The sequence below is a fragment of the Phocoena phocoena genome, chromosome 3 (assembly GCF_963924675.1).
Source record: "Phocoena phocoena chromosome 3, mPhoPho1.1, whole genome shotgun sequence".
Lineage (NCBI taxonomy): Eukaryota > Metazoa > Chordata > Mammalia > Artiodactyla > Phocoenidae > Phocoena > Phocoena phocoena.
In genome coordinates this window covers 149,107,492-149,122,069 of record NC_089221.1, presented here as the reverse complement: position 1 = coordinate 149,122,069, position 14,578 = coordinate 149,107,492, and the positions used below count along the sequence as shown (strand labels likewise).

The 14,578-nt window shown below is 49.7% G+C and overlaps 1 protein-coding gene across 1 annotated transcript in view; it reads right to left on the bottom strand.

The window, feature by feature from the left end:
- Window positions 1-14,578, bottom strand: part of ERGIC1 (endoplasmic reticulum-golgi intermediate compartment 1) — a 71,701-nt gene that overhangs the window by 47,161 nt on the left and 9,962 nt on the right. The window contains 1 exon segment of the mRNA XM_065873744.1: window positions 6,187-6,366. Coding sequence (XP_065729816.1) covers window positions 6,187-6,366 — 180 coding nt within the window.

Genomic DNA, 14,578 nt, shown 5'->3' with positions numbered 1-14,578 from the left:
TGGAAGGCAAAAACTCCACAGCTCCAGTGCCTGGCCTGGGGCTGGGCACACAGGAGGCAATAATAGGTTTCGTGTAAGGCAGGGAGCCAGCCCCCAGAATACAGGATAAGGGCTGAGTGTGCCTGACCTGGGTTTATCACAGAAGCATGTCGTGGGCAATGGCTCACACAGTGTGGTCCCACTACTCACGTGCTGTGCCCCTGGGTAAATTAAATTCACCTCTCTCTGCCTCAGTTTCCGCATCTGTAAAATGGCACCAGTAGTAGCACTTGCCTTATGGGGCTGCTTGAGAATTTCCACAGCACAGAAACTGGACTTGAAATAGTGCCTGGCAGGTAATAATGGCTCAAGCATCAGCTCATTATCAGGATTTTCATCAGGGAGACTTTGGAGGGTGTGGTGATTTGGGGAAGGTGATTTGGCAAGTGGGTTGACCCTCAGTTTCCCGCAAAGAAACGTTCCCAGTACCACCTGCTGATTCGGCCACATTCTTGACAGTCTGTACCCGGTTGGCTGAGCCATCCTGACTGAGGCTGAAACCAGGTTATTTGTCATTATCACCATCATTATTATTATCATCATCTATCTATGGCAGAATGTACAGTCAAAGATACATTCTGGGCTCCCCTGGTGGCAGAGTGGTTAAGAATCCGCCTGCCAACACAGGGGACACGGGTTCGAGCCCTGGTCCGGGAAGATCCCACAGGCCGTGGAGCAACTAAGCCCGTGCGCCACAACTACTGAAGCCTGTGCGCCTAGAGCCCGTGCTCCGCAACAAGAGAAGCCACCGCAGTGAGAAGCCCGCGCACCACAACGAAGAGTGGCCCCCGCTCGCTGCAACTAGAGAAAGCCCGTGCGCAGCAACAAAGACCCAACTCAGCCGAAAATAAAGAAATAAAATAAATAAATTTATTTTTAAAAAAAAGATACATTCAGAGGCAAGAAGGCAGAGAACAAGTGTTCGTGGGACACCTACCACATGCCCTGCTGTGGGAGTGTTAACAGATACCTGTCACTGCACACTCCCATGTGAAAGAGGGTATGAGCCCGTGTGGAGGGTGTAAAAATGGAGGCTCAGAGTGAGGAAGAGAGTGGCCCAGGGACACACTGGGTGGCAGGTGGGGGGTGGGGGTGGGGGTGAGGAGGGCTGGAACCTGAGCGGTCTAGAGCCAATGCCCTAAGAAAAGGAACCCCGAGACTCCAAGTGAAGGGCGAGGCAGGGACATCCCCAGAGTCCCCACCAAGCCTCCAAAACCACACCCAGACATGGGGCATACTAGAATGACTCCCCAGTTCTTCCAAACTTTGAAAAAGCTGTACAGGACAGAGTTTAAGGGTTTTACTTTTTCTTGGAAGAAGTAATACATGCAAGCGATAAGAAAAATCATCAAGCCGTATAAAAAGGCAAACTGTGTGAGTCTCTTTCTCACTCCCGACCCACAGCCCCCTGCCCAGAGGTACCACCCCTACAGTCTGTGTCCTGACACGGGCATACGAGTTTTTCCTCTAATCAAACAGCATAATGTACACATGCTTTCTCTCTTTTTTTTAAATTCAATTCAATTTATTTTTTTTTGCCTATGTTGGGTCTTCGTGGCTGCACAGGGGCTTCTCATTGCAGTGGCTTTTCTTGTTGTGGAGCATGGGCTCTAGGCGCATGGGCTTCAGCAGTTGCGGCACGTGGGCTCAGTAGTTGCGGCACGTGGGCTCTAGGGCACACGAGCTTCGGTAGTTGTGGCTCACGGGCTCCGCGGTTGTGGCTCGTGGGCTCTGGAGCGCAGGCTCAGTACTTGTGGCGCACAGGCTTAGTTGCTCCGCGGCAATGTGGGATCTTCCGGGACCAGGGATCGAACCCATGTCCCCTGCATTGGCAGGCGGATTCTTAACCACTGCGCCACTAGGGAAGTCCCTGTACACATGCTTTCAACCGTGCTTTGCTCACTCAGCAAGCTATGTCTAAGCAGGTCCCACATCAGTTTATACAGAGTGGCCATGTGGCTTGTTTGTTTTCATGGCATAGAAGTTAATTTCAAACGTCTTCTCCAGCCGCTGAACAAATCCACTGCAGAAGACCAGCTGGCAATCCCAATTTCCCAGGCTCACATCCTTCCCCTTCTCACCTGCAAACTGCAGCTGTGATGCCTCCTGATAAAGAATCCTTCCAGGTGGGCAAAGCACCCTTCTCACTTGAAATCTCACACCTTTTATGACCCACGTTTCAGAGCCATTTTCACCCTTCCCACCCCACCTTCGAGCCCCAGCAACCCACAGGTTGCTGTAATGATGAACAGGCCCAAACTCGGGAGGTGTTTTCGAAGGTCAATGAAGACTTAGGCCAGTCCAGGTTTTCTAGCTGCCTTCCTTTCTCCAAGCCTGCAAACGGGCCCCAAACTTCTGACTCTATGCAGATCAGAGGTGGGGGTATAGGGATGGGAAGGCCTCTTTCTGAAACCTGCGTGTGTTGTCCCAGGCTTGGACCTAGCAGCTGGATAAGTGCGGAGTCTGCTCAGCTGAATCCGAGCGTCCAGCAGCCCATGCTGTGTGTCTGCTTCCCCTACCTCGTCCCCAGACTGGAAAGACAGAGACAGTGTCTCAGCACCCCTGGGGCCTCAGGGTCTAGCGTAGTGCCTGGCTCAGAGGAGGTATGAAATAAATATTTGTTGACTGAGTGAATGAGTGAATAAAAGACGTGAAGGCAGGTAGGAAGTATTTCCACCAGAAAAGCCTTCTGATACTGTAGAGTTTTTCAATCCATGTTTGGGCAAGATGCTCAGGCTCTGTGACTCCAGACTTCTTCTGAAACTGACTCAGGCACTGGACAGTAGGAATGTGACACCAGGAGGATGCTCGCTAGTGGGAGATCCGGTGCAGCCAGCAAAGGGGGCACCGGACCCAAGACCCAGACACCAGCAAGGGAAGCAATCTGTGTAAGGCCACATAAGCACTTCAGTGGAGAAGGCAAAATTCAAACCTCGACTCGTGAGTCTCCAGTGCCCTTGCTGTTTCCTTCAGTTATTAATAGCACTTACCGTGACGTCACGAAATGGTGTGTTTCTGTATCTGCCTGCCTGCTCAGCCATGTACTCTTCAAGGACAAAGACCGAAGCCCATTCATCAATTTGGTCCCAGGACATGGCACACGGCCTGGCCCCAGACCTGGCTGATAAATATTTGTTCACTAAATGGTAGCTAAGTGCTGGCTTCCCGTGCTCACGCCTTTCCTCTTGTGCAAGGGAACTTGCCCTCTCACACACTGTGCTTGAGACTGCAAATCAAACCACGTCCCCGGAGGGCCACTTGGCAGTACCTTCTACATTTCACAATGCACATGCCCTTTGACCCGGTAATTCCTCTTCTAGGAAAGTTACCTTACAGAAATAACCATACAAGGATACAAAAACATATGGACAAGGATGTCTATAATAGCAATAAGCTGGAATCAGAACGCCCATCCTCAAGAGGCTGGTTACATAAACCGTGGGTCGGCCAGACAATGGAAAGAAGCACATGGTGGCCGTTTACGTGCTGGTATGAAAGGTGTGCAGGATGTGTCCGTTAAAAAAGGGCAGGGAAGGACGGTGTGCCCAGTACGCTCCTGTCTGTGCTTAAAAAGACGACACAGGTATTTCAAAGACTGAATATGTTTTTTTAAAAATTCTAGAGGGATACAGACCTGATTGTTAAACATACTCGATAAGGGAGAGAACTGCAGAGCCTGCAAAGAAGTGGCCTGAGCTGTTGGTGGTAGGAAGGGGACAGGAAGCCTCATGGGAATTTTTGTGACCAGGTTCATAAACTAATTGAACGGGTAGATGAACAAGCCCTCTTCCTCTTATGTACCCCGAGTACCTTTTCCGTGGGGATCAATGCACAAAGTGTCACAGCTCCTGCGGTCACAGACCCTCATGGGCTGTGGGCTCCAAGAGGACAGTGATAAGAAGAGGTGCACGGTCCAGCACTGAGAGTATGGCACATACCCCATACTTGACAGGCGTGATCACACTTAACCCCCAGATCAGAAAACTGAGTCTCAGAAAGGTGAAGTGACTTGCTCAGGGTCACCCAGCTGCTAAATGGGAGAATGAACCCAGCTCGGCCAGATCTGAAGCGAGCAGGACATGAATCCTGCTGCCCGGCTGCTCTGTTCTCTTCTCTGGGGATGTGGACAGCCAGACTCAAGAAGGCATCTGCAGCTTGGACGACCTAAGCTAGAGGCAGAGCCAGCTGGGGTGCAGGGATCCCCAGGGTCATCCCCTGACCTGATAATGGCCTGCCCTGGGAAGCAGCGGTGGACTCCAAAATGACTGCCCGGCCCCAGGGCCCTGCTCAGGGGACAGTCCACGGGGAGGGTCCCTCTCCCACACCAAGCACTGGAGAGGCCCACCTCTTGCAAGCTGTGAAACTTCAGACAAGTCACTTCACCTCTCTGAGTCCATTTTCTCATCTGGAAAATGTGGGTAGAGCCTTCCTGCTTGCAAAGTGCTTGCGGTTTGTTTTTATATCTTTTAAAATAAACTTTATTGTGGAATAATAATAGACGTAAAGATAGTACAGAGAGTTCCCATCCGCCCTTCGCCCAGCTTCCCCTTATGTTAACATCTTACATAACCCTGGTATGTTTGTCAAGATGAAGAAATTAACATTGTCCAATACTGTTAACTATGCTACAGACTTATTAGATCACTCATTTCTCCGCCAGTGCCTGTTTTCTGTTCCGGGACCAGACCTGGTATCCCATTTTACATTTAGTCATCGTGTCCTTAGTCTCGAAACTGTGACGGTTCCTCAGTCTTTTCTTGGTTTTCAAGACCTTGCCACTTTCAAAGAGTCTTGGCCAGGTGTCCTGTAGAGGGTCTCCCAGGCTGGGGCTGTCTGCTGCTTTCCCATGATTAGACTGGGTTGTGGTTTTGGGGGAAGATCCCACGGAGGCGAGGTGCCCTTCCCATCAAATCCCATGGCAGGCAGCGGGCACGTGACAGCTACGTCAACCTCTTCCTCACTGGTTGATGCTAACCTTTGTCACTCGGTGACGGGGCAGGCTCTGGATGTCTCCACCATAGTTACTACTTCCTTTCCATTCTCTCCTCTTTAAGAGTGAGTCACTAGCTCACACTCCAGGAGAGGAGAGTTGAGCTGTACCTCTCAGAGGGGGATATATTCATAAATATTGTTTGGAATTCCTCTATAAGGAAGGTTCAACCCTTCCTTCCCATTTATTTAGATCAGTATATGGACTCCTGGACCTTTTTCTTAATTCTTTGGGTAACAAGCCAATAATGCCATTATTTATTGTGCTACTCAGATTGCCCTGTGTTGGTCTTTGCCCTCTTTCAGGCTGGCTCCTGTGGCCTGCTGACACACCTCCACCCCTTGCTTTTCCTCCGGGCATTTTTTTGCTTTCTGGCACAAGGTGTCCCAGGCTTCTTTTGTACACTTCCTGTCCCAGCCCTGCAATCAGTCATTTCTCCCAGGAGCCCTGGGTCCTTTTAAGTAGAAGACTGGCATTCAGAAACCAAAATCTGAGTGAGAGGATTATTTTTTTAAATGGATAGAAACATCCTTATGTTAAAAACTCAAATAGTCTAAAAGGTGTGAAGAGAAAAGTCAGTCTCCCTCCAACCCATGAGCCCCCGTTTCCCCTCCCAAGGACAGCTACTCTTTTTTTTTTTTTTTTTTGGCTTCGTTGCTGACGTGGGCTTTCTCTAGTTGCGGCGAGCGGGGGCTATTCTTCGTTGCGGTGCGTGGGCTTCTCATGGCGGTGGCTTCTTTTGTTGCAGAGCACGGGCTCTTGGCACACGGGCTTCAGTAGCTGTGGCGCACGGGCTTAGTTGCTCCGCAGCATGTGGGATCTTCCCAGACCAGAGATCAAACCCGTGTCCCCTGCACTGGCAGGCGGATTCTTAACCACTGCGCCACCAGGGAAGTCCCTGGGGCAGCTACTCTTGATGATTGATTTCTGGTGTCTCCTTTCAGAAACAGGTGATGCTATACCTTACAGCGTTACAGTGAGGACAGAGAAGAGCTGAGGGACTAGAGGCAGGGCCCAGCAAGATGCCCATCATTTCTTCCCTCCTCCTGTCTCTCTGTCTTCCCTCCCTGGCCCAGCATTTCTGCAGAGGGCGGGCAGGCACAGGTACGGAGAGTGGGGAGAGGGTCGGGAGCAACGGAGAGAAGGAGGCTACTCACTGATGGCCCCGGTGTACGTCGGCTGTGTGAGGTCCTTGGGCACCTTCCTGTAGATGTCAAACCTGTGGAGAGCAAAGGGGACGACGGGGTGAGGTGGGCGCAAAGGGCAGGTGCCAGGCAGCGGGGAAAATGGTGCTGGCTGGTGTGCCCAGCAGCCGCCATTCTTCCCCGAACCATTTCCTCCAAGAGGCCTGAAGGACGTCCCCTGCCCCCCATGGGATCCTGGCTCCCACACCTCCTTTGTCGCACTGCCTCGCTACTTGTCACCCCCTGAGACAGATGGCCTGGACCCCTCATCTGATTCTGGGTCTTGGCTGGTCTTGCCCCTAAGAGAATGTAAGCTCCACAAGGGCAGGGACCTTGTTAAGTGTTGTGCCCTGCCATGTCCCCAGACCCTTGCTTGGGCCTGGGGCACAAGAGGCCCCTAGTAAGCACTGGGGGAATGAACTGAACCTGGGCGTTGGCTTTGTCTGACGCTGAAGGGAATGGGCAAGTGCAGTCTTTCCTGAGTTCTCTGACGGCGCTGCATTCTTGCCTGGCGTCACCTCTCCGCCCCCTCTTCCATTTCCTGTCTCTACCTCCTCTTGTTTCCACTCCCCCCTTCCCCAGCTTCTGCAGCCTTCTTCTTGGAGATTCTCCTGAACTCCAAGGCAGCAGGTTATCAGAAAATCCTGCCTGGGGCTGACATCGGCTCGTGACAGCCCTGGCTCCAGCTCACGTGGGTTTCTGCCCAGACACAGAGCAGACGCCTTTTTTTCATATGGATCCCACCAGAGCAGACTGGTGGGCTGGTGGTGGAAGAACTGAGGGCTTTGGAGTCAGGCAGACGCGGGTGTAATTCTGGCCGTTGTTTTAAGGGGTAAGGCCCCTAGAATCAGACTGCCCTGGGTTCAAATCTTGGCCGGTCTTCTTCCTTGCTGTGTGATGTCAGGCAAACGACGTCACCTCTCTGAGCCTCAGTTTCCTTTTCTGTACTACTACGAGACCCCGCCAGGCCCCTGTGTAGGGGAAAGGAACGTCAGCGGAAGAGCTGACACAGAGCGTTCCCAGGCACTTGGCTTCTTCCCCTTCACTTGATGAGCAAGCAGCTCTAAGTCCACAGCCCTTTCCCAGCTCTCTGGTGAAGAGGCTGGCAGCTCCACCCTCCAGGGGTGATGGGCTGGCGGATGGCTCCTCTTGGGTGATTGGGAAACAAGGTTAGTGCCGTGCTAACCCCAATGCAATGACATGGAAATCTTGCATAAGATCTGATATTTGACTCCTGTTGCGTTCACTCTAATAACACGTGAAAGGTGCTTGGTTCCTCAAGACCTCAGAGGAGAAAACATTCCTATAGGCTGCAGAGCTAAAAGGTCTCACTTTCTCTCCCACCTGCTCAGCCACCAGTCTCCTGTGCTTAGGGCCCGAAGGGCACTAAGAACTGGGGCTGGGTGTGTGGTCAGGAGGGGTGGGGGCCTCATGTGACTCAACTATCCATACCTACTCACCTCCCTTATTCTGAAAATGCTGCCCACTTTACCTGTGGGAGGCATATCAGAGGAGACAGTATGTACTGGGGAGTTAGCCTGCCTGGGCTTAAATGTGACCCCACCACTGTGAGACCTTGGAAGTGTCAGTGAACCTCTCTGTGCCTCAGTTCCTCTGTCTGCAAAATGGGGGCAACAACAGTAACCATCTCACTGCATAGGGATTAGAACCAAATGACTTAGTGCATATAAAGCACTTAGAACCATGCCTGGCACCCAAAAGTACTATATCAGTATCTGCTGTTACTGTGAGTAATGCTCATTTGGCTGACATTTACGAGCACCTACTATGTGCTAGCCCTCTTTTAGGTACTAGAGACATGGAGATAAAATCAGCCCTCAGCTCTGTGTACCTGTAGTTTAGCAGCAAAGACAAAGAGGGGACCAAAAAGGAGAACGCGGTGGTGCCCCACCATGGGGTTTGCTGGATGGACCTGGAAAGGGCACCTGGGGTCATCTTGAAGCTTCCAGAAAGAGCCGATGTCTGAGCAGGAGGATGGGAGAAAGGGTAGGTGCAGGCAGAGACTGGTCCAGGTAGTAAGAACAGCAAAAGCAGAGACGAAGAAGAGGATGGAGCCTGACGTGCTGGAAGGCTAAGTTTACCTGCCTGTGGTGCTAGGACGGGAATGGAGGGAGTGGATGCTGGAGAGGCAAGAGGGGCTTACAAGCCAGCTTCCTGGTCCAGTTAATACCTGGTTACTACCCTGGGCCCACAGCCAGAAACTGGGCCTCATGGTTTAATAAATATATGAGCCACCATTTCAAAACTGGGAGTTTTATGGGAAGTCAAAGGCTGTCCAGGGTAAGGAGCGGGGAGTGGCCTAGAGCAGAGTGTCCGAACCTGACAAGGGTGAGAGAGGGAGAGATGGGAGATGGTTGCATACAGGGGGGCTGATCAAATATATAAATACAGTGAGGATAATGGGGGCCGGGTGCCTCACTGTTAGGGAAGGGAGGTATACATAGAGAGAGAAGTAGAATAAACCCCATGGTGTTAGAGTGGAAATGAAGGTATTGCTGTGAATTCATGGTTTTCAGCATACACAAATAGAGAAACATCCCTGTGTGTGGACACATCACGTATACATTTATTTCCTAGCTCGTTCTATAGAGAGGGTGCAGGAACAGTGACAGCCAGACAGCAGTGAGCACATCTGGACCTCAAACCTTGGCTTCTAAATATCATTCTTTACTCAAAGGGATCAGCTCCTTGGAGAAATGGCTGATTCCAGGGCTGGGTAGGGAAAATGCAAGATGAGCTTGGAGTATCTTCTTATGTCAGAAAGCAAGAAAGAATGATGGGACGTATCAAAAGGACAAGAAGTCAGCTTAAAGGGGCTCCCACTGGCCAAAGAAGGGGCAATATAAGCATTAAAATCAACAATCACAGTAATAGATTATGAGCCGTTAGATAAAATAGGAAGCCAAAAATCTACATAGATGTAAATAAAGAAATAAGTAAATCAAGTCTGATGAGGAACGGGATACTTCCATACCTTCTAAGCAGTCCCCCCCGCCAACCTTTATGAATCATAAAGGGAAAAAGGTAACTTTACAGAGGAGAAACATCTGTGCTTCCTGACATGAAGTACTGGGGAGGGTATCACTCCTGTGGGGAACTTGCTCAAGTGTACAACCTCGGATGAATTATGAGAAAACATCAAACAAATCCCAACCGAGTGTCATGCTACAAAATGACTGGCCAGCATTTGTCAAAAGTATCAAGGACACGAAGGCCAAGTAAAGACTAAGGAACTGTCAGAGATTGGAGGAGACTAAAGAAATGTGACCACTAAACCCTGCAGGCTGTCCTGGATCAGAGAAAGGACATCAGTGGGACCACTGATGGGACTTGAATAAGATCTGTAGATTAGTTAATAGTACTGTAGAATGTTCTTTTCCTGGTTTTGAAAATGGTTTGGTTATATAAGATGTTATATAATGTTATATAACGTTTAAGGAAGCCTGGGTAAAGGGCATATGGGAAGCCTTTGTATTATTTTCGCGATTTTTTGGCAAGTCTTCAATTCTTTCCAAATGAAAAGTTAAGATCTTTTTTTAATTTAATGAAAAAATGTTTTAAAGCTTAAGCGGGAGATTTCATGTAAAAATCCCACCCAGCTTGCTTTCTTTGTGTATGTTTGGTCCCTATAGGCATCAGAATTTGAGATGCTGGCTTAACAAATGTGGCCCAGGTGTGCTGGGTGTCAGGAAGAGCGTGTCTTTGTCAACAGAGGGAGGGGAGATGAAGGCTGAGCGAACAAAGGTCTAAGAGAGGAGGCGAGACTTGGACACAACTATAGGAGGCAATGGCAATCAAAGAAGGTAGGTGCTCTGGAAAGAGTGAATGACGCAAACCAAAATCACTGCCATCCCACGTGGGGTGTGTTCCCACGTATATTTGTATTTAAGTCTCATCTCACAGTAACTCTGCCAGATACTGATATCCCATTTTTCCAGGAAGAAAACTAAGACTCAGCCATAAGCAACTTGCTCAAAGTCAGCAAGTCAATTTAGCAGAGCTGGGATTCATACCCAAGTCTGGGTCCATAGGCCATTGTCCTTCCACTGCCCTGTACTTATGGGAATCAGTTTAGAGCTCATTTATTGGTAAACTGAAGTCTCAAGGTTTTGCTTATTTGCTTTTCTGAAGGTGCTGCCCCAGAGCAGATGGGGCTCTCTTGGAAAACAGGGACCAGCGCAAAACACATTAATTCATTCAACAGGTATTTACTAAGTACCTACCAGCAGTGCTCTAGACGGTGGGAAAATGAAAGTGGTCAAGGTAGACATGGCCCCCGCCCTCATGAAACTGTCGGTCCAGCAATGCTGTTGGCTCCTCGAGAAGGGCCACCTAAACAGAAGGTTCTCTGATAATGATTCCATTCCCATGCCGCAAACCCAGGCTGGGGAGTGGTGGTAGGGTGAAGGGATAGCTGAAAAGGACCCTGGGTTCAGAGCTGACCACAAGCCAAGTGAGTCAGCAGTGAATGTCACTAAGAAAATGGGCCATCGGGAGGCTGGTGAGAACCCAGGCATGTGACAGATCAGGAAGTCAGCCATCGTCTCTGGCTCACATTAGTCAGTCCCTCACTGCGGTGATGTGGTGATGCGATTAGATGTGGCCACCCACTGTTAAGAGAATGTAGAGGAAAGGGTAAGGAGAAAGGGGGAGAGGGGAAAGGATGGTTAGTGTACATCTAGTGTGTGCTGGACTCATGCTAGGCCCTGGACCGACATGTTCTCATCTAATTCTCTCAGCCAACTTGTGAGTTGGGGATTGTTATCCCATTTTACAGATGAAGCTCAGAGGCTGCTGACTTGGCTAAGCTCTCACACCTATGAAGTGTCACAGCAGGGATCTGAATCCAGGCCTAATTTACATTCTTGTTGCTTTTCCCAACGATGTGGGGATAAACCAGGACCATTTGGGTGGAAAATACTTCTTAGGAAGAAAGATTAAAGAATTGGAATTGCTTGGCCTTAAATAGAGAAAGCTAAAGGATAGATTCTTTATGTTTGTCAAAAAATGCTCTTTCCCTGTCCTCCCCCTAGACTGTGAGTTTCTCACGGGAAGAACCTGGGCCTCCTTGCTGCCCAGCCCTGCCCAGTCCAGGCCCTTGGGGAACTGATCTGAACGAATGGGTCAATGGATGAACCTATACAAAGATAAGGTCCACTGGCTGGCCCCATAAACAAGATTAAGATGAAATGGATGGTGGGGAAGCTGAGTGATGGGTCCTCAGGGGTTCCCTGTACTGTATTTAGACATGTTCACTTACAAAAAAGGCAAAATGCACTTAAATGAAAGCAAGGAAACAATCAACTGGACTTAAGAAAGACTGAGCTAGATGCCAGAAGAATGGGAGCAGTGCCCAGAGCCAGGTGGACCATAGGTTTGTCACCTGTTGGAACAGGACCCAAATGCGGAGACCCCAGGGGACCTCCTGCCTTCACCACGCTCTGCTGTTGGGTCTAGAAGGCGTTCTGAGATCACTGTGTCCAACCCATTCATTTTACAGAAGAGAAAACAGAAGCTCCAAGAAGGAGTGACTCACCCAATTCAAGGTATAATTAAACACAGAGTATTTAAAACAAAAACAAGCCAATAAAAAGCTTGTGAAATCCTTGTTATCTCACGCTCTTGAAATGTCATATGCTACTGACTTTCAACCAGGTGCAATCTGGGCCCCCCAGGGGACGTTTGGCGGTGTCTGGAGATATTTTTGGTTGTCACCCGGGGGAGTGGGTGGTACCCAGCAGGTAGAAAGCCAGGGAAGCTAATGCATCCTACAATCCTACAAGGCACAGCCCCCTACAACAAAGGATACCAGCCCCAAATGTCCATGGCACTAAAGTTGAGAAACCCTGTTGTAGGCAGAGAAAACCTTCCCATGCGGGAAGCTCATTTTCCCACTGAGCCTATGGTCTCTCCACAGAGACGCCTCCAGTTGCCTCTGCTCCGTCTGGGTGAAGTCATGGCCGTGGCCTTGATCGCCCCTGCGGTCTTTCCCTGTCCTTTTCCACTCTGTGCCTGAGAAGGCACACTTGGAGAGACCTGGGCAAAGGAACCCCCAGGGAAGAAATAAAGTCCCCCTGAATTTGTGACTTCTTATAAAGGTGCAGTAAGTACGAGTGTCACCATCTGAATCAAAAAGGTGCTCAATCCGTGCCTCTAACTTCATTGTAACTTAGGATCAGACAAATTCCTTAGGATAAAATATATGTCAACATCAGAACTAGAAGTCGATGAGAATATAGGATTTACTTAACAGAAATTCACTGTACAGGCCACATCTAAGCCTACGGAGCGAGGGACGGCTGCATAACCTCACCCAAAATAAACACGCATAAGTCCTCTCTTGCTCCCAAGCAAGGAAACTGCCCCTGGAAATCTCTGACTAATGGATTTCTTCTGTAATTTCTTTTCATAGCAGAATGCCTCAACTCTTGCTATTTTAACTTTTGCTGCTTGGGACCTCACTTCTCCCCTGCTCTTGAAGACAAATCTCAGCTCGCCCTGTGGTTCGCCATGTGTGGGCGGCCACCAGGCAGGCGCTCGTGATGTCACTGTTTCCACGGCCTAATGAAATTAGACGCCATTTAGGAGCAAGTCATTGGAAGTGGTGGGTCACTCATCCCAAAAATAGTCAGTGAGGCTTTAGATGGTTCTTTGGTCACCCCTGCCCACCAGCCTGTCAGAGCCCTCAGTGTCAAGCCCAGGGAGTTGGGTGAAAAATGTGCTTGTTGGTTCACTTACTCATCTCTTCCACCTTACTGAGAACCACTGGTGTGTGTGCACATGCACGTGTGTTGAAGGGCACACAGAGGTTAACAAATGGACGCACCAGAGCCTAACGCGGCTGGGAGAGAACCGCGCAAGCACCAGTTCTAATCAGCCCCAGAATCACTCTCACCGCCCCCGAATCCTGTCCTTGACATTCAAACTAGGACTGTGAGCTCACACACCACTCCTCCCTCTGTCAGAAGGATGGGGAAAACATCTGTCTGTTTCCAGCCCAGATGGAGGAGCTTAGAGGGGGGAATAATAATAACAATAGCAACCATAGCTACACTGCTACTGTCCCCATTGTGAGGGATCACGGTGCACCCGGCCTTGGACTTGGACTGTCCATTCATTAGCTCACATCCTCTGTACAGCCCTGTTCAGTGGATACCAGCATCCTCCCCCTCTCACTTGCCCAAGATTCCGGGCCAGGATTCGAACTACTGCAGTCTGGCCTCAGGACCTCTGCTCTGTCCACTGTACCCATGCCTGTCTGGGACAGGGAGACAGGCTGGGAGCGGGAGGCATAGAGGCCTGTATCTGCAGGAGGGCTGGGTGATGATGCTCTGTGTACACAGTACTAACACGCACACGGTTCTCTCTCCAGCCCATCCCCTGTGGCTCTCTCCCTGAATCTCGGTGCCCTTGTGAAGGTCACTCGTCTACAGGGTGACCTCCCAGCTTCAATCGCCTCCACCTGTGACCTCTCCTGTCTCAGAATACCCTCTCTGACCACAAAGCCCTGGCCAAAGGGAAAGAGGAGTACACTTGACTGCTGGGCTTCCAGAAGGCCCCTCTCAAGGCAGCCTTCCCCACCTTCCTGGGCGCTGTGGACGTGTACATTCCCGGCACAGCTCCGAGACGGCTGCAGGGTCTTCCGCTCTTGCTGGGCTGGGACAGTCAGGTTTGTTCTTGAATCCACTGTGGGTCGTGCGGGGCTCGGCCCGTTAACGGTATTCAGTAAATTCCAGGTGAAAATATAAAATGACGTAGGCACAGGGCTATTACTCACCGCTGCACCAGCTGTAACAGCAAACAACTGGAGGCCATCCAAATGTCCATCCAGGGGGACCAGTTAATAAACTACAGACCATCCATAAAGTGGAGGATGATGCAGCTATAAAGAGGAATGAGGAAGGTCTCTATAGAGTAAGAGAAAAAAGCAAACTGTGGAACACTGTGTTCTGTTAAATTGTGTGTGTGTGTGTGTGTGTTTGGGGTGCGGAGCAGCTGGAGGGAGCGATAAAAATAAATCTCCATCCTTGTTTATATCTTTAAAAAGAAACAACAGAAGGTGTAACCAAAAGCTAACACAAATGGTTACTTCTATTATTCTTAGGAGATGCATAAAAATATTAAATATTTAGGGATAAATTTGACAAAAGAAGTGCAAGACCCGTATACTGAATACAATAAAACATTGCTGAGGGAAATTAAAGACCTAAGTAAATAGAGAAATACACCGTGTTAATGGGTCAGAAGACTCAGTATTGTTAAGATGGCATTGATCTGTAGATTCCACTCAATTCCAACCAAAACTCCAGCAGGCGTTTTTTGTAGGATTTGGCAAGCTGATTCT